General features: G+C 53.6%; 1 protein-coding gene across 4 annotated transcripts in view; it reads left to right on the top strand.

Annotated features, from left to right (window-relative positions):
• Positions 1-17,276, top strand: part of JDP2 (Jun dimerization protein 2) — a 37,983-nt gene extending 20,707 nt beyond the window's left edge. For 3 of the 4 annotated variants that reach the window (XM_059690042.1, XM_059690027.1, XM_059690034.1), the window contains exons 3-4: positions 11,170-11,274; positions 16,120-17,276. In XM_059690042.1, the coding sequence (XP_059546025.1) occupies positions 11,170-11,274; positions 16,120-16,305 (291 nt within the window). In that variant the 3' untranslated portion in view covers positions 16,306-17,276. The remainder of the gene's footprint in view (positions 1-11,169; positions 11,275-16,119) is intronic. The other variant, XM_059690015.1, reaches the window with a different exon arrangement.
• The last annotated feature ends 2,765 nt before the right edge of the window (positions 17,277-20,041 follow it).

Here is a 20,041-nt window from a genome sequence, read left to right as displayed (position 1 = left end):
CGTTATGGCACGCATGACTGTATGTGTACGTACATATATACGCATAGATATATGTATATACACACACACACACCCCGTTTGTAACTACTGATCTGTGTGTGTAAGGAAAACATAAGACAAATAATTTGGATTCTGAGACTGTCAGAAGTCTGCAACCATCCCCCATCACCTCTGAGTTAAAGGCATCAACCACAACTCATTGTGTTGATGATGGACTATAAGCATATAATACAACTGTGAGCCCCTTAATAAAATACGGCCTTTATCTATTTAATATATTATGGTATCTTTTCAACAAGAGCCTTCTACTGCTGAAACCAATCTGAAATCCACTGGTTTACATCAGCACTACTCAGAGTGGGGTCCGCAGGCCAGCGGCGCCAGCATCTGGGAGCGTGTCGGAAGTGCAGATTCTTGGGTCTGAAGCAGACTCTCCAGCGGGTGTGCCCAGAAACCTGTGATGTGACAAGTCCTCCAGGCGACGCTGCATTTAGATGACCTGAACGTCCCAGCTCTGACTGTGAATGATCGCCTCTGAGCATGGCTGCAAGGATCCAGCACCACATTTTTCTCCAAACCTATGATCTCAGGCTCCCCGGAGGGACCCTCACACCATCAGATATTCATTAACGTGTGTGGTACCTGGACCGTCGTCAGGCACGGTTGCTCCGAGTCAGCAAACATTGACGCATTTCCAAAGCGGTTATTTCCAGGTTAGAGATCCTCCCTGCTGCCAGCATGCACACCCTAAGGGACTTCCTAATTAATTAAGCTGCCGCGTTAATCAGTAGGCCGGCTTCTCTTTTGTTAAAGAAGGGAGAATCAGACAGACTATTCTGATGCCAAAGGAGCCCCCATTTGCTGGGAGTTCTCAGCAGCGCTGGTCTAAGAACTGGGGGGCAGAGGGAGGGAGATTTCGCTCTGTGCCTGCTCCTCCTCCCCAGCCTGCCTGGGTGCTCTGAAGCCCTTCCCCCATCTCTGAACTTCATTTGCGTCCACTTTATTACATACATCATTCATGATGAAATCCTTTTTCCATCCTCCAAGCCAGGCATCCCTGGTTGTGAAGTGGTCTGGCCACGTCACCTGGGTGGGATTTTTACTGGTTCGGTACCTGCAAAGTAGAGGTCACTGTTCTGTCTGTTATCTGTGCCTCGTGCCTGAAAGAAGTTGGCTGGACTCCGCCTGTTAGCTGCACAGCCTGCATACAGATTAATCGGAACTGCGTTGGTGGAGAATAATTACGCCACGGACCTTGGCTTTCACCTTCACGCCAAAAGACAAATGACTTCCCAGGCTTTAATAGGGTGGTGGGACTTGAAATATTCCTCCACGTTGGCTAACTCGGGGCTTTCAGAACGTCCCTGTTCGTAGGTATTTGCAACAACCGCATTTTCATTGAATTATAAATGGTCGTTTTGCAGGAGCTCCTGTCTCTGTCTTTCAGGTGGTTTTATTACTGTTTTGTGTGTGTGTTTGCCCCAGTGTAATCAAGCTGCATTACACTGCTTGCTTGTGTTATTGTTAAAGACTCAGTTTCGACTGTCTTATTAACTCTTTTTGAAAAGAAAGCAGATTTTTCCCTGAAGCCAGATACAGCCTGCTTTGTACCAGGCTTTTGGAGGTGGGGAGAGCCTTGTTAGGACCACCGTTTCTCTCCTTTTCTCATCTTTGGAAGCGATTGTCAACTGGGCAAGAAAATCGGTTGATTGCCTACTGGGAAACGAAACCTCAACCAAACCATAAGTACAAAATGGGCCTGAAATAGACGTATTTCAACAAAAAAGAGCCATCGTTCTCCAAATAGCTTTTCTCCAGCAAAAGAACTTCCAGTTAATCACAGTCCCCTTTCCTCTTCCATGTTAGCTTTTCTGCCCGCGTCAGGGTGATTTTTCCTTGTCTCCTGGCCTCTACCTCACTTTTGCAGTAACAGTGTTTGCTCTGTCCTTAACAGGACCGTTCGCCAATGGGTGTCACCCTGCCAGCGGCTTTGTGGGGCTTTGTTCCAAACACAATGCCGTCTTTTCTCAGCTGTGGAGACCAGCGAGCTGTACTCCGGTGCTTTCTGAGAGAGTGGCCTCTCCCTGTTCTGTTCCTGTAAACCAGCCCTGAACCCCAGCGCCTATTGTCTTATGGGTTCTCCAAAGCCTGGAGAAGGTTTTCATGGGGGGGGGGGGGTGTGGGGGGGAGGCTGAGAAAGCCAAGGTCAATGCTGCATCCTGCTGAGATGTGAGCGACAGAGAAGCCTTTCGGATGGGTCCCCCTGTGGGCTCTGACACCCAATGACAGCAGAGTCAGGCTTTCTGTTCATAAAGAAGGCGCGCCCTGCCTCTACAGAAAGCAGTGTGCTCTGGTTGGTACTGTCACTGCCTGACCCAGGGACCTGAGCAGACTCACTCCCTTTCTCTGAACTCGAGTTCCCTGGGCTGCGGGTGCAGCAGGGACCTAGGATCTCTAGGTCTTCTCTGTCCCAGAACCTCAGGATAGAGCTTAGCGGACAGCCCCGCTGCTCCCCACCGCTTCCTGCAGATGCCAACTGCACCGCGCAGTTGCTTATCCACCTGCGCCCCCAGCCAGGGGAGCTGAGTGAATCATCTTGGCAGGTGGAGCCCTCGCCGCTGCCAGCTCTTGTTCAGAGCCTTCACCTGGTGGTTGGCTCGGCTGGTTTGAGGCCTTGAGTGAGCATGGCATCCAGTGTGTGGGTTTGTTTGTAGGTGACTGTGTTTGATTTGAGCCTGGCATCGGGGGCGGATGAAGTGGAAAGGGCACCAGACTGGGAGGCAGGAGTCCTGGGTTTCATCCAGGTCACCAATTCTGTGGGATCAGGCCTCCCTTTAGCAAACGTTTATTGAACGTTACTGATGGCCACAAGCTTAGCAAGGTTCTGGGCACACAAAAAGTAGGAAGACACAGACTTTGCCCACTTTGCCCTCCGAACTCCCAGTTTAGTGGGGGAGGTAGGAGTTGAGTCTAGAATACAGCCCAGTAGGGTCAGTAAGCTCTAAGTTCTATGGGAGCCCAGAGCAGAGGGACACCTCCCTGGCCCTGGAGGGGATGAGCATCAAGGAGGGCTTCCTATCGGGGGTGATGCTTGAGCTGAATGTACAGGCTTAGAGTAACTCAAGCGGACAGCAGGGGCAAGGACATGAAGCTAGGGGAGTGTCGGGCAAAAGGAGGCTTAGCACTGCATGGAGTGTAGGGGAGCGATAGACAGGAGGTGAGACCATAGCAGGAGGGACAAGTCATGAGGAACCTTGTTTGGCTCATTAAGGAGCTTGGGCTTGAGGATAATGACCACCCTTCTCCCTCCCCCCCCCCTCCCCCGCCCCAAGACCAATAAGTGGATCAGATTTGCATTTTAGAAAGATCCCTCGGGATGCTTTTGATGGAAGATGGTCCTGCAAGGTCAGGAGGTCGCCCAGGCGGTGGTGCAGGAAAGAGAGGAGGCCTGGAAAGTAGTAATAGGGATGGAGAGTGCGGGGCAGCTCTGAGGAAGGAGTAGGATGTAGAATTGGATGGCCTGTATGGTCAGAATTGGAAATAAGGAGAGGGACAGGTGAGGAGTAGGCCCCGAGTTTCTAACTCCAGTGAATGGGTGGGCAGTGGTACCCGTGGGGTGGAGAACAGAGACAAAGTCACCAATTGAAGGTACAGACTTTGAGGGGCTGAGGGACATCCAAGTTGAATGTCCAACTGCCAGTTGGATGTATGGGTCTGAAAATAAAATTAGGTTGGCATTGATGTGTAGGTGGCCATGGAAACCACATGGAAATGATGATCCATAAGTGGTGTGTGAGGGAAGCAGCAGGCCAAGGAGAGGACTCTGGAAAAGGATCCCAGGCAAGAGACAGAAAGGAGAGGTCAGAGAAGTAGAAAATTCCAGGAAGAGGGGGTGATGTGCAGTCAGATGGAGCCAGGAAGTCCAGGAGGTCGCACCAGCACTGTCCTTTGGACTTGGTCAAGAGGACTCAGGTCCTGTCCTCAAGTGTGAGCCGTGAAATAATTCTCTCCCTTCCCTGGACCTCGGTCTCCTCATCTGTAAAATCTAGAGATTGGCCTGGGGGCTTGCCAAGAGCCCCTCTCTGGCTCTGAAGTGACTATTTCTGAAACCTCTTAAAAGGGGGGAGGTGTTGCTAAGCCAACCCTACCTCTGAAGAGTGAATGAATGAAAACCCAGGGATGTCAGAGTTGGGGCCGAGATTTTAGTCCGGCCCACCCATTGGAAGGAAGCATGATGCAATGGAGTGGAATCCCTGTCGCTTCCCAGCTGGGTGACCTAGGGCAGACACGTCACCTTGGGGATGGAGAGTAAAATGAGATCCCTGTTACCCATCTTGCAGAGGTGCTTGAAGGTTAGTGAGAAGTGGAAGCTATTGTGTTTGTTACCGATGAGCCTCTGGACAGGAGAGAGGAGCTGAGTGGCCCGAGGTCATGAGGAATGGAGCACCGTGGTGGCTAGAACCAGGTGTCTGATGACCAACCCCTGTGGGGTCGCTTGCCAAGGGCCATCAATTAGCAGCCCGCAGATGTGTTTTGTTTGGCTCACTCAGTGTCCTTTTCAAAATGGAATTCGTTGCCAACATTAAAAATTGGGAGTTAACTTAAAAATCCACATTTTCAGCTAGTCTTGAAACCTTGAGAGATTTGACAACACTGAGCCTGCATTGCCCTGGGGCTAGTTGAGAGGCCATGGCCCCATCTAGCCCTACTCCCTCGCTAATGGTTACTTACTTGGCCCTTGGAGGTGACTTGAGTTTGCAACTGCAGCCTTAGGCTGACCATTTGTCTTGACTTTTCCCTTATGGCCCTGTCTTGTGTTCACAGAAACTGTCCAGTATTTCACAGCTGAAGTCAAGACCTTGGCATTAGGAGCAGCAGGGCCTGGCTAGAGAAGATGGGAGAGAGAGGAGGGCAGAGTCTCCAACAGCTCAGCCCCTGGGGAGATGCTGGTTGGGAGGGCCTGGCCCCTGTGGGTTGCAGGGGGTCAGCAGGGGTATTGGACAAGGGCCCTGGGGTTTCCTCATTCCTCCTGCAGGGGTGGGAGGAGGCAGAGGGATTCATGGGCCCAGGCTGGCTGGCATGCCCCGTGATGTCTTGTCCCTGGCCTGCCCTACTTTTCTGTTTGGGGGGGGGGGGGAGGGGGAGTGGAGGGGATGTGCAGGGAAGTGGGGAGGGACTGCCCAGAGCAGCCTGTTTATATTGGGGAATGTCTGGTATGTTTGGTATTTGGGTGTTTACTTCCCAGGATGCTCATGGGTCCCTGGTGTTGAAATCTGTCTCCTTCATGCAGTGGGAGGGACCCAGTGGGCCTGGCCAGAGCTGGATTTAGAAGCCTCAGAGCTGTTACTCCAGGTCTGCTCGACAGCCCTCATGCCCTGATGCACCTGCTTCCCTGGCTCAGGTGTCCTTTTATGCCAGATTCTGCCCAGGGGAGCTGGAGGCTGGGTGTACCCCAGGCAGCACTCTCCTTGCCTCCCTGTCTCACCTGGGAAGGCAGGCAGGGAAGCCGAACCCTTCCTGTGTCCCAGGCTGCAGGCCTCCTTGCAAACCTGTGCCGCAGCGCTTGGTGCCTTCCTCATGCAGGTGAGGAGTGGAGGCTCAGAGAGGCTGAGAGACTTGCCCAGGAGCACACAGCCCGTCCAAAGCAGGGCGGCTCGGGGATGCAGACCTCTTAGACCCCAAAGCGCGTGCTGCCAGCCCTGACGCCCTGCGTCTCAGGAGAGCTGGCTCTCTGCGCATGCTAGTTTCATTCCGAGAGAAGCCTTCCAGACCTTCGCTGCTCTGGTCAGCGCTGGGGCTTTGATCCCCCCTCTTTTCTCTTGTTGCCAGCTTGATTGCTCTTTTCTCTACTGCTTTGTCCATATGACAGTTTCCGTATGTTCAGTGCCTCAGGTTAAACAGTACCACTGCCTTTTCTCGTCTCATCTATTTGTGGGTCCCACAAGATACATTTTTGGAAAGGCTTATGAAATGTCAGAATTCAGTCACATCTGCATAACTGGTGCCCCCGTGTGACAGTCACGTGGCCTGCAGATGGGCCTGGGAAACGACCCGGTGAGGGTGAGCAGGAGCAGAGCGGCGCGGCCCCTCCTTGAAACCACTTGGCCGCAGTGCTACCCATTCACTGTTAGTTTGCAGCAAATAGTTTTTATTTGAAAAGACCCAAATAGGGAAAAACACAAAATGGTCTCGCCCTCAGATGGAGCTGAAAGGGTGTGTGGGGGGGGCCTGCTAGCAGGTGTGGGGGCTCACACAGACCACCTGCCCTGCGAGGAGCAGGAGGCCTCAGGCCCTGGGGCCCCGAGGCTGTCACCTTCCAGGCGACCTTGATTTCTGTAGTGTCCTCATCTGCGAAGGTGGGGAGGAGACTGTCCTGGGTGTTTACTGAGGCCAGTTAGCCCACTGGACTCTGAACCCAGGTACTTGATTCCTGCTGAGGTGCCCTCCTCTCCTGTCCAGAGGCCCTTCTGCGCCCAGGCTGCCGCTTTCCAGCTGTTCCAGAAGCTGGCTGCTGGGTAGCAGTGGTTCTCCCCTGGCTCACTGGGGACCGCCTTCTACTCCTCCATTTTCACCCGGCATCACGTGACTTCACCAGGGGGGCCTGGTGTCCTGGCATCTTTCAGTGGCAAGAGGCAGGCACCTCCTCAGACTCCCTCCAGGCAGAGGTTTTCTGGGTAGAGTCAGGGGTGTGTGTGCACCATGGACCCCACGGACAGGAAGCTCACCAGGCCTCTCCAGGGGTGGAATTGGAGGACCAGGAGAGTTTCTGTGTCTGTGTGTGCTTCCTGTCTGTCCACGCAGTCTGTCTGTACCACTGGCCTCTGCCTGTGTCTCTGTGTGTGTCTCGGGGGCTCTGCCTCTTTGTCTTTCCCTTTGTCTCTGTTTTCTGTGTTTCTTTCCTCTCTGTCTCCGTCTTCGCCTTTCCCAGTCTGTAGCTTGGGTGAGGCAAGTAAGAGGCCCAGGGCATGGCATTTAAGGAGGCACTCACTCTTGGCTGCCGACCCTGTCCTTGCCTGAGCCCCAGAGTTGAGTGCTTCCTTAAATGTGTGTCCCTGGCACCTTGCTTGCCTCGTCCTGGTCCAGGCCCTGTTTTCCTCTGTCACCCCTCCTTCTCTTTGCCTCTCTGACTCCCCCCTAGAGCTGAGTGCGTGTCTCTCTCATCACATGGTCTCCAGTCTCTGCTCCGCTCCAGTATCTTGATCTTCCTGCTCCTCTGGGCACATGGCTGAGGTGGCTTGCTCCCCAGTCCAGCAGTTCAATTTTAAATTTCCTGGAGGCAAATGCAGCCCAGCTCGGGTCAGCCACTCACCCCTTGTCCAGTCAGCTGTGGCCAGGGGCTGGGGCCCCCCAGCCCTCAGCAGGAGCTTGAGAACAGGCTCCCTGAGGTCGGACAGCTCAGCAGGAGGCCCTCTTGGCATGGACCTCCAAGTCCCTCACAGCTTTGCCCCAGGTTTGCCTGGAAATTATGGAAAAACAGAGTCAGAACTAAGTTTGAGAACAGAAAAGGCAGGCTGCCCTCCATCCCCTAACCCCCGTCTCTTGGTTCTTTAAATGTCTTGAATGTCAAATTGCCTCCTCCTCAGGCAGCCTGGTTCTTCCAGCTGCATCTGCAGAAGAACCTGTCACCTCCTGTTCTGGGTTCCGGTTTTAGATGCCTGAACTGTGTGATGAGAAGAGCCTGCTGTCTCTCACCCACTCACGTCCCAAATGCTTCAATCCAGGGAGCGGCAGGAGGAGGGGCAGCAGCCTTGACTCTGGGGATGAAAGAAGGCTTGAGGAGGGCTGGGGGGTCTCCAAACGGTCCCAGTTGGGGCATGAAGACAGCACAGGCCCAGGCAAAAGGAGCCAGAGTCAGCCCGTGGGGATGGAGAAGGCTGAGGGGCAGCGCCCAGTGCCATATATCTGGTGGGGCCTAAGCAGCTGCTTTCTCCAGTCCTCTGGGTGGCTCTTAAACAGCAGCAGGAGGATTTGGGGGGAGATGCAGCCGTGCCAGTCGGGAAGGTGTGGTGATGGAGCGTTGGGGTCATGTCTTGCCTCATTGGGAGATGTCAGCCAAGGTGGGGCGTGGATGCAGAAAGGCCTGGGGATGACCTTGGGAGCTCGTGCCAAGTGGCTGTGGAACTGGAGGCTTTGGGCTTCAGTGCACAGCCTGGATACCTTGAGGACCTGCTCAGGCCTAGAGCATTCCTGCCGCAGCCAGCAGGGCCCTGTACCCTGAGTCTAGGCTCTGCCTTCAGCCAATGTGCTTCTGAGAAGACAGGACCCAACCCCCAAGCTTTGCTGGCCACCTGCAGACAGAGAGGCTATCCCAGCAGAGAAGGCTCCTCTGAGCACTGGGTAAAAAGGTTATGCAGATACCAGAACAGACCATAAGTTACTTTTTATATGATAGAATCCAAGCCTGTGCCATTTTTCTCCATAATCCTTTGTTCGTTCATTCATTCGACTAATATTTGCTGAGCTCCTACTAAGTGCCATGCTTTGGGCCAGGTGCTGGGGATGCCGAGGCCCCCAGCAGGGAAGCCAGGTCCGACGTAAACAGGGAATTATGGTGGGAGAGGATAGACTCCTACAGCAGGGCACTCAGGGTGCTGTTGCAGCACAGCCAGGGCCGTTAATTCTATCCGGAGTCCGAGGAGCCTTCCTAGAGGAGGTGACATTTGCTCTTGAAGGTTGAGTGAGAGTTTTCCAAATGGGAAAGGAAGGCCATCTCAGGAGGGCCTGGCTAGCTTGCAGAAAGATGAGCGGTTTGGGGCAGAGGGTGGTGGCTGGAGGGGATCACTGTGGCTGGAGGAGCGGGCAGAGCAGCCCTCTGTCTGGGCATCAGCCTGGCCCAGTTGATTTCTTAAACTTGCAGCGTTCGGCCCTCGTTGAGCCTGCTGCTAGAGCGGCTTCTGTTCGCCCCCAACTTGATGTCGGATGAGGCCCCTGCACTGGGGTGGGGTAGGAAGCTGGGTCTTGGAGGACAGAGGTTGTGTCTCCTAGGACACGGCTGCTCTGCCAGAACCCAGGGTGCTCTGGGGGAGGGGGGAGGGGCCCGGAGCCCAGCAGCGCTCAGGTTGCACACATCACCTTAGCAGTTTGTGGGCAAACCCTCTTGGCCGAGGGGAGATTGCACCGCCTGCCACTTCCTCCAGTTCCTTCCCTCTGCCTGTCGTCACGGTTACCTCTGCTTTGTTGGGGGTGAGGTTGAGGTTGGGCGGAATCAATTTTGTCCAGGTTTCTATTTTCCCAGATGCGGGTCAGCCAGAGGAGCTGTCACTTCTGGTTCTGTTTCAAAGGAGGCTGAGGGGCTGAGAGGTGCGTGGGTGCGGCCGTGTTGACAAGGCACCTCTCCAGCCAGCCTCCCAGGCGGAGTGCGAGTGGGGCAGAGAGGAGCTCAGAGGTGGTGGAGAAAGAGAAGGGGCTGTCCTGCCAGGGGCTGTGATAATGGCCTTGGGTGCTGGTCTCCGGCCCAGGCCCTGGGTCCTGACCTCCCAAAGCATGCTGGGAGTGCATGGAGAGAAGCTGTTTATTTTCCTGGCCCAAAGCCCTTTCGGCTGAGACCTTGTTCCAGGTCTCAGGCTGCCAGAATCACCCCCACTGGCTCGAGAAGTGAGAGAGTTGGCAAGCCCAGAGCAATCCATGACCTCTCTAATGGCCTCTGACCCTAGGCTGTCCCCACCCCAGCTGGGCGTGTGTCCTCCAGATTCTCCTGCAGGTAACGGACCATGAGAGGCATCACATCAAAGTGATCCTGATGGGCTGAGCCAGTGGGCAAGAGCAGGAAGGTTGAAGTCACAGAAATCCGAGTTGGAATGCTGACCGCGCCATTTCCTAGCTCAGTGGTCGGCAAACTCATTAGTCAACAGCGCCAAATATCAACAGTACAACGATTGAAATTTCTTTTGAGAGCCAAATTTTTTAAACTTAAACTATATAGGTAGGTACATGGTTATTAACTTAATTAGGGTACTCCTAAGGCTTAGGAAGAGCCACACTCAAGGGGCCAAAGAGCCGCATGTGGCTCGCGAGCCGCAGTTTGCCGACCACGGTCCTAGATGAATGGCCTTGGATATATTGAACTGCTGAGCCTCAGTATCTCCATCTGGCCAATGGGACAGTAATAGGACCTTCATCATCAGACATTTTGAGAATTATGTGGCCTATATTTAAAGCATTTAGCAAAGTAAGCAGCAAGCAGCAGCTCTCGCTATGATTAACTAGAAGCCCAGCACACAGAATCATGCATGACCCGCCACCTCCGAGAGCCGCCCCCGCCCTCCAGCGCCATGCCAGCCGCTGCTCGCGGTGGTGGTGGTGGGGAGAAGGGACCGAGAGGTGCTCACTGCACCGCATGGTGACCGGTCGTTTGGTCATCCTGGTCGTCATGGACACTGGCTTTTTTTATATATAGATGACACAAGAGCTGCCACTTTGAAAGCCAGTATTGGTGGGCAGAGTTTCCTCCTTCCCATGTCCTGGGCCCTCTTTCATGCGTGGTGCATTTCCTAACGTGTCCTGGGGAGAAGTAAGTCCAGAGGCTCAGGAGCCCTTCTGTCTGTGTCCTGTGCAGGGCACTTTAGGGAGCCTTGGGACCCTGGGATACAGGTGGGTGTCCTGAGGGAGAACATGCAGGTAAGAGAGTTAGAGCCAGGTGAGGAGGCTGGGAGACTGTTTAGTTGACAAGGAGATAAACCCAGGTGTTTAGAAGGACCAAGAGGGAGGAAGAAGGTACCTCAGGGAGGTGAGGGCAGAATGCAAAAGCTGCACCCACGCCCAAGGTGGTTTTGAAGGAAATGCCTGAGAACTGCTGGCCTGGAAAATAGTGCCCAGAGGGCTTGGGCTGGGCAGAAGAGCAGACCATCGCCGTTGGGTGCTACCTCTGTGTGAGGAGACTCCCAGGTTCGGGCCTCCTGAACTCTGGCAGAACCCAGGCAGCCCTGCCCGCCTGGCACCCTGACTTCCCCCAGGGGTGCCCACCTGCTCCGAGAGGGTCCCTGGGCTGGCTGGGCAGTATTTCCATGTCACCAGCTGAGAGGACAGGGAGCTGGCAGACAGGGACGGCTCCCTCACTGCTGAGACGTGAGTTAGGAAGCAGATTGTCCATCTGTCTGTCTGTGTGGCAGGAGGGAAGCTCTGCTCCAGGCCTGTCTCAAATGTCTAATCAGTGGCTCTCGGCCCTCACAGCTAGACGAGGAAGAGGAGCGGAGGAAAAGGCGCCGGGAAAAGAACAAAGTGGCGGCAGCCCGATGCCGGAACAAGAAGAAGGAGCGGACGGAGTTTCTGCAGCGGGTGAGCAGGGCAGCTGGCCGGGCAGGGAGGGGGCTGTGTGGATCAAAAGACGTCATCAAACGCTGCGGGAATCGATGTGTTCCTGCTCTCCCCTGCCCCCGTCTGATGCCCCATCCTGAATCAGGACAGCCAAGGGCAGCCTGCAGCAGCTCCAGCCAGCCACCCAGATCCCTGGGGAGCCAGAGAAGGTGGGAGCAGCCACATTCCCTCCACTGAGCTTAGACCCTGGTGCTGATGGACCCAGTTGGCCCAGGACTGGTACTGCCCATTTTGGTACCCTGGTGGCTACCAAAGTTGTCTAGGGTGGGTGCTGGTGAGGTTGGTGATAACACCATGCACATGGGCCATGGACATAGCACCTGGGCAGAGAAAAGCTCCTCCCTTAGCTGCAGGAGGCTCTTCCAGCTCTGCCCCCAGCTGGCTGGCCTCTGCCCCTGCCCCCGGGGACCAGAGTTCAGCTCTGATGCAAAGGCCAGAGGTGGGCTGCCTTTCCTCTCGGCCCTCAGAGCAGGCCCCTGCCCTTTCACTGGAACGTACCAAGCAGGCGATTGTTCTTTCTCTGCTGAGTCCCATCAGAGAGGCCTTTCCTGATTCTCAGAAACGGCAGATGGCAGTGAAGGAACGTGACCAGAGAGTCCAGGCCAGCGATCTCCAGCTCCCCCGCCCCCAAGCCCTTCTTCATTTCTAAATAATAAGGGTAACAATATATAATGATAACGGCATGGGCCAGGCTCTGTTCTGCAGCATGCAACAATGAACAATAGTTGCTGATTTTTGTAAAGTTGAGCATTGTGCTAACTGCTGCGTGTCTGTTATCTCATTTTATTGGCATAATAACTATGAGATACATGCCCTCATGATTCTCTTTGTGCAGATGGGGAAACTAAGGCACGGCAAGGTTAGTTTGCCCAGGTCCCTCAGCAACTAAGTGGTAGAACTGAGATTCGAGCCCAAGGTTAACTTCAAAGTATTTGTTCTTAACACTCTGCTGTACTGGCTCTAGTGCATTCATTCATTTGTGCATTCATTTCGTTGTTTGTTTATTCTTTTACTCATCTACTGATTTGTTGACAATTATTTTTAAAAATATATTTTTATTGATTTCAGAGAGGAAGGGATTGGGAAAGAGAGATAGAAATATCAATGATGAGAGAATCATTGATTGGGTGCCTCCTACACACCTCCCACTGGGGATCGAGCCCACAGCCTGCAACCCTGGGCATCTGCCCTGACTGAGAATTGAACTGTGACCTCCTGGTTCATAGGTCGACGCTCAACCACTGAGCCATGCCGGCTGGACAAGTATTTTTAAGAATGTACGAGGTGCCCAGCACTGTGCTATGTACACTGGGGATACACATGCAGGAGCAGACATGGTCCTTCCTGTGGGAGCTGCAGAGAGAAAGCCATGTTGGCCAACAAAATGCCACGGCGTCCCTGTGATAAACACATGTGTGAAGCAAGGCGCCACCCACCTGCTTGGTCTTCCCATGGGATGCAGGTGTTCACACATAAGGCTGGGTTGACATACATTCATTTTAAGGAGGTGGATCTGTGCACAGTACTGAACGCTGCATGTTGGACCCTGACCCTTATGTCTCCATTTTTTAAAATTTATTTTATTTTTTATTGATTTCAGAGGGGAAGGGAGAAAGAGAGATAGAAACGTCAGTAATGAGAGTCATTGATTAGTTGCCTCCTGCACGCCCCCTACTGGGGATCAAACCTATAACCTGGGCATGTGCCCTGACAGGGAATTGAACTGTGACCTTGTTCATAGGTTGACGCTCAACCGCTGAGCCACACCATCTGGGTTACGTAGCTTCCACTCACTGTACCTATAACCTATTCCCTTCTCTGTCCTTCCCCACCACTCTCCAGAACAGCCCCTCCCCCAGGCTCACAGGCAGCTCTCGTCCCTGTCTCTCATTCTCCAAGACCTGCCCAGCTTCCCTGGAAATCATCCTCCTCCTCTCCCCCTTCTCTTGCTTCCTGTTCTCTTGCTCACTGCTTAAAGCAAAATTCCTTAAGCCTCCCTAACCCTTTCCCACGCGAGTCCAGGATCATTACCTTTAAAAAAAAAAAAAAAAAAAAAAATATATATATATATATATATATATATATATATATATATATATATATATATATATATATTCTATTGATTTTTCACAGAGAGGAAGGGAGAGGGATAGAGAGCCAGAAACATCGATGAGAGAGGAACATCGATCACCTGCCTCCTGCACACCCCGTACTGGGGATGTGCCTGCAACCTAGGTACATGCCCTTGACTGGAATTGAACCCGGGATCCTTCAGTTCTCAGGCCGACGCTCTACCCACTGAGCCAAACCGGTTAGAGCAGGATCATCACCTTTTTACCGATGAGAAAACCAGGGCTTGGAGAAGTTAAGAAACTTGCTGTGGACTCTTATTTGAAATCCTAAAGCTTTTTTCAGGTTGGCTCCACGCCACCTTCCCAGCTTTCTACGTACCCCACTCTGTCCTAAAATGACCAGTGGTCATGAGGGGCGACTTTATCTCCTAACCACATCGTAAGCGTTTCCATGTCTGTGTCCTTGTTCACTCGGGGCTCCCTTCCTGCATCCCTCACTCCCACCACCTTCTCTCCTCAACCAGAGAGTCCACCGGTTTTCCAAACCCAGCCTCAGACCTGGCCGTTCAGTCCCCTCGGAAGGTCTCCCAGACGCAGCCGGGCTGACGGGCACATAGCGGGCTCTGCCCTACTGTGTGGATTCTTCTTCCCCTCAGAGTGGAAGCCATACGAGAGCCGTGTTGGGGGCTCACGGGCTGGGTTTCTCCAGAGCCCTCCTTGTGCACACAGGTCCTCAGCAGATGCTCATGGGCGTGTGGGGCAGAGGCTCAGAATGACCCAGAGTCGGAGCCTGGGCTGGGGAGAGCCAGATGGTCAGCGGGTTGATGAGATTCCCAAGGTCAGCAGCTCCGCAGACTCAGGGAGCCAGTGGCTAAGATGCCCACCTCCCGGCCCCAGACTGACGGGTCAGGGCCTCATGGTTTCACGTGGGGTCGCTCCTGGCCCTCAGAGGTGGACTTCTCTCAGGGTTTCCGAGAACAGTGGCCCAGGCCAGCCCCCCTGTGGCACCTCATCCTGTTGAACTAAAAACCACCATAGCTGAGTTTTAATATTTTCCCGCTGAGCAATTTTCCCCCTTTCTGTGAAGCTGTTCTCCCTCAGCATCTAGTCACGAGGACCACACGTCTCCACAGTCCCGAGGTCCCTGGACGCTGACGCTGGCCCCTCAGGGACGAGCACAAGGCACAGCTTAGTCAGACCGGCGGGTGTGGGGAAGACAGCGCCCAGGGTGTGTGCGCCCCCCCGCCCCCGGGGAGGGCAGTCATGGGCCCGAGCCAGGGCCACACGGCCTGTCGTCACACACACAGTTGCAACCGCAGCGTGTTCTCTGTCTAATACAGGTTGCTCAACCTCAGCACTGTTGACACTCGGGACAAGACAGTTCTTTCTGTGGGGCCACCCTGGGCACTGCCGGGCAGGCGTTCAGGAGCGCCCTTGGCTCCCGGCACGAGGTGCCAGGAGCAGCCCCCTCGCCAGTTGTGACAACCGAAAACATTGTCAGATGTCTCCTGGGAGGCAACAACATGGCTCCTGGTTGAGAACTGCTGGCCTAAAACTTTGCCGGCCAAAGTTGAATAAATTCCAGCTCCCAGACTGGTGATAAGTTTTTAGACTCAGTCCAAGGAAAATCATTCAGGAGCTTTTCTGTTTTATTGTTTTGCTCCCCGAGGCTTTGATTGGTATGCCCCTCACTATCCACACGATAAACACACAAATCCCCAGATCAAACCAACATTCTTTCCTTTCCCCGGAGCCGCTCCAACTGAGCTGGAAGGTCGTTGGAAATCTCTCCTGAGGTCTAGTGGAAACCTCACTTTGGGTCAAGAAGAATGACTGTTATTGCCTCTCAATGGGCAAAGTTTCTAGATAACAGGGTAGGAAGAGGCTGTTCAAACAATTATAGGCTAATAACCAGGAAGCACGTGTTGTAGAAGGAATTACACGACCATCCTTGTTCTTTCCATAGGCCGGAATTTCCGCAGCATGCATCTGTCACCCCTCAAAGCACTTGGCCATTTCCCTGCCACCCAGGGGCCACCTCTGTGGACCCTCTGTGCACCTGTTCTAGGCCCACTCGGCCTCCAGTCTTCTCCCACCTTTTGTTTCTTGTGCAAAAGCCCCGAAGCAGGAGAGTGTGGGGCATATTTGAATAACAGTAAGGAAGCCACTGTGTTTGGAGAGGACTGAGTGAGGGAAGAGAGGTGGGACATGAGCCAGGCTGGCCCAGGCATAGCCTGCCTGGGTTCATCTCCCTGGGGACGCAGGGCAGTGTCACAGCGTGACGGACACTGCTTCCAGAAAGCCACTTATCCCAGGGGCTCAGGAGCAGGTTCTGTGCTTCCTCCAGTGGGAACCTGGCGGACAGAAAGCAGGGAAATGTTGCCCTAGCTGGTTTGGCTAAGTGGATAGAGCGTTGGCCTGAGGACCAAAGGGTCCTGGGTTCGATTCTGGTCAAGGGCAACTTTGGTTGCAGGCTCCTTCCTGGCCTGGGCTCCTTCCTGGCCTGGTTGGGGCTCGTGCAGGAGGCAACCAATTGATGTGTTTCTCTCACGTCGATGTTTCTCTCTGTCTTTCTCCCTCTCTTCCACTCTCCCTAAAAATCAATGGAAAAATATCCTCGGGTGAGGATTCGAGAGAAATGCTAGCCTTACTCCTACTCAAAGGCAGAGCCTGTCCCCAGAGCCGGTCCCCAGCCCGTGAAAGCTGACTGCCATGTCTCTGTGTTTGCGCACAGGAATCTGAGCGGCTGGAGCTCATGAACGCGGAGCTGAAAACCCAGATCGAGGAGCTGAAGCAGGAGCGGCAGCAGCTCATCCTGATGCTCAACCGGCATCGCCCCACCTGCATCGTCAGGACCGACAGCGTCAAGACCCCCGACTCAGACGGCAACCCACTGCTGGAGCAGCTGGAGAAGAAGTGACCATGGGCTGGGAGGAGGAAGAGGAGGAGGAGGAGGAGAAGATGGGGAAGGGAGGAGGAGGAGGAGGGTCCCAGAGGGCTCGTCCTTGCTGCATGAAAAACTCTTCAGTGAGGCTCAGCACAGCCGGCATCAGCCTGGCTTTTTTGTGAAACTCCGATCAGCCACACCAGGGGAAGAAACCCAGGCTGATGAGACCCAGGACCAAGCGCTGAGACCAAAGTAGTCCTGAGGGGGGCCTGTTCCGCCTGGGGCCAGGCTTGCAGGAGGCAGGACAGAGGCTCTGGGCCGGAGAGACGCCCAACCAGGCAGCTGTGGGCACTTCTCCGGCCTCTCCGCCAGGGCACCCACCCAAAGGACCTCCGAGCAGCCAGGAAAAGCCATGAGTTGCAACCAAAATTCGGCTGAGGATGGAACTCAGAGTGAAACTGCAATCTGCCTGCCCCCAGCCCTGACCCTGACCCTGATCCCGATGCAAGGCTGGAGAAGGGCACAGTGCCAGGCCCTGCTGTACCCACCCACCGTGGTCCAGCTCGGTCCTGCCCGGAGTGGCAGCCGGGGCGCACCCTCGCCGGCCCTGCTGGAGTTGCTGTGGGCACGAGGCGCGGGCGCCCTTCCAAAGCACATACTCACTGAATGTTTACAGACTGGCTGTCCTGGCAGGGCTTTCAACTGCACATTTTTTTTATACTTTCTTTTGTTTTGTTTTTTTAATATTTTTTACAAAAAAAGATTTTATACAAGCAATATATAAATGGATTTCTATAATCACTCGATGTGATACAGTATAAATATGCTATGGTTTGTTTGTTACGAACAGATATTCAGCAGTTATGGCCGTTGCGTGTAACTCCTAAGTACTGTAGTCTCTGGGTGTTGGGGGTGGCAGGGGTGGGGGTGGGGTGCATTTCCATCCTGGTAAACCCTTCATAGTACTCAGTCCTGTATCGCTCAGTAAACATTACTCTTACTTACCCAGCTGCCTCTTGTGGTGTCTGCCTAGGGGATGGGGTGCAGGGCATGCTCAGTGGGCCTCCCGGCGTGTGGTGTACCAGAACGTTTGGAATATCTGCTGTAGGCCCCTTGGTTTTCACAGCAGCCCTCGCAGGTAAGTGTTGATGTGCCCATTTTACAGATGAGGAAGTCGAGGCTCAGAGAAGTTAATGAAACCTGCAGTACTTCGTTTATTCGCTCCACAAATGTTCAGTGAGTGCCTCCACGTGTGTGCCAGGCACCCTGCAAGGCACAAGGCGGTCACTGGGGAATGAAACAAACCTAGGGCCAGTGTCGGTAGAGCTTCCAGTCCTGAGCTAAATCCTGGGCTTGCTGCATACAGGGTCTCAGTTCATCTTCACAACAGTCGTGCCAGGGAGCGGCAGTGGCCACCATTCGCAGGTGACGAATTAGAGGCCCTGGGAGATGAAGTTGCCGCCACCATTTGTTGACTTACAGTGTGACATATATGGTCTTGTTTACTTCTCCCAAAGCATGAAATAGGCATCACTGCCCCATTTTACAAATGACTGAACTGAGAGGGCAAGTGACGTATCCAGGGTCACCCAGCTAGCGAGGGGCAGAGCTGGTGTCTGAACTCTGCCTCCAAGATCCATGACTCTCCACCTGTCGCCAACTGACTGTGTGGTTTTCCCCGTGGCTGGCTGTCTCATCTGATTAGAACAGGAAGCCTGTGAGGCCACGGTTTTACAGATTTAGTTTCCGGAAGGGCTGGATAGAGTTTCAGGCTATGTCATGTTCACGGAGTGAACCAGTGACCCAGGGAAACGCGTGCCTGACCCAGAAGACAGGGTGTGGATAACTCAGCCAGGTCCTCACCTCCGCAGCTGAATACATGTCTCCGAAAAGCAAGGGTGGCTCGGTGTGGTCGGCAATCATTGCCATCAACTCAGCACACAACAGTTCACCAGGCACTTCATGCATGTTACCTCATTTCCAATCACAGCCCTGTGAGGTAGGTGGGGTAGGTGTTTTCAGCTCCATTGTCTAGTTGTGCAAACTGAGGCTTACAAAGATGAAAGCTCACCCACCTGAAAAGAGGCAGACCTAGGAGCTGAACCCTGCTGTCCTACTTTCTATGGTGTATTCGCTCTTCTCCATCACTGGGGCTAGATAACTAGTGACTGATGATGAGGTTCCAAGTAGCAATGACTGTGCGTTGCTTCCCAAATCATGAGCGACGCCTTCTGGGATGGATGGGAAATGAGAATAGGTCATTATATGTTTGGTTCCTTACTCAACTCAAGTTCTCTCCGCCCAACTCGTTTGGTGTGGGCTCCCTGAGCCCTGCCTTGGAAGCAGGGCCTGGTCAGCTCACTGTCAGCTGTGGCAGCCACGGTCAATCCTCAGGATGATAAATCCTTTGACATTTTTCAAGCTGTGAGAAAAACAAAGATGTAGACTTACAAGGGTCCCTCCCGTGACCTGGTAGAAGTTCCTGCCGCCTGCCCCCTGGTCCTATGCTTGGATGCTGCGAGCCTGTACCTCCAGGATTGGGCCCTCCTAGCCTCTGCAGATGGGCTGCCTGCCAGGATCAGAGCTGTGCTGGGCCGAGGCCTGCCCTTGGTGTTTCTTCCTCACCAGGACCGCCCCTCCCTGGGGGTAGCCAGAGTCACAGTCATAAGAGCTGACGTTTGCATGTGTTCTGTGTCCCTGGCACTTACATTTTATTATTATTACTAGAGGTCCGGTGCACAAAGATTCGTGCACTGGGGGTGAGTCCCTCAGCCCGACCTGCACCCTCTCCAATCTGAGAGCCCTCAGGGGAGCCCTCTCCAATCAGGGAGTTTCTGTCTTTGCAATCATATGAGCGAATTGTCTGAGACCCCCAACACAGTTTGGTTTGTTGCTCACAGAATAATATAGGCTTTTTTTTTTTTTTTGCTTTGCTTCATTGGTGGAGATTTCCTGGAAGTTTTAAGATATCTTCCCTTTAATTTTTCCTAGACACTGTGATTTTACTTATGTCTCTCACCTTTGCCTTCCCTCCATCCCCCACCGCAACAGTAACTTGCTCCAGGCTCACTTTGCTCTAGTGTCTAGGTGTAGGAGATCCGTCTGCCACCAGAACTACAATTCCCAGCATTCCTGGTGCTCCCTGCACTCTTGGTTTTCCCTTCCTGCTCTGTCTCTGTTCCATGGCCTCCCACTCTTCCAAGTCCTCCAAGTTTCCAGCTTTCCCTCTCTGCTCTCCATCTGGTGGCTTGGGGAGCCAAGTTCCCCAAGCCACTCCACTCTCTGTCGGCTCTCCTGCTCTGCTTTCTTTCTGCCCAGTGCCTGTGCATGCAAATTAACCCGCCATCTTTGTTGGGTTAATTTGCATACTCACTCCTGATTGGCTGGTGAGTGTAGTGGAGGGACAGTCAATTTATATGTTTCTCTTTTATTATATAGGATTGCTTTTTAGAGGGAGAGAGAAACAGCAATATGAGAGCAAACATCAGTGGGTTGCCTCCTTCACGCCCCCTACCGAGGATCAAGTCAGCAACCCAGACATGTGCCCTGAATCGGAATTGAACTGGTGACCTTTCAGTACATGGGACAATGCCCAACCAACTGAGCCATGCCAGCCAGGGCTGTGCCTGTCCCTTTAGGTGTGTTACTGCAGCCGGTCCATATGACCTTGCTGGGAGGTAGGTGCCATCATCTCCATGTTAGATGAGACAACAGAGGCACAGAAAAGAAGTCACTTGCCCAAAGTCACAGTCCTACTGGGTGGCAGAGC

Source organism: Myotis daubentonii, chromosome 1 (genome assembly GCF_963259705.1).
Source record: "Myotis daubentonii chromosome 1, mMyoDau2.1, whole genome shotgun sequence".
NCBI lineage: Eukaryota > Metazoa > Chordata > Mammalia > Chiroptera > Vespertilionidae > Myotis > Myotis daubentonii.
This window is presented reverse-complemented; position numbering and strand designations above follow the sequence as displayed.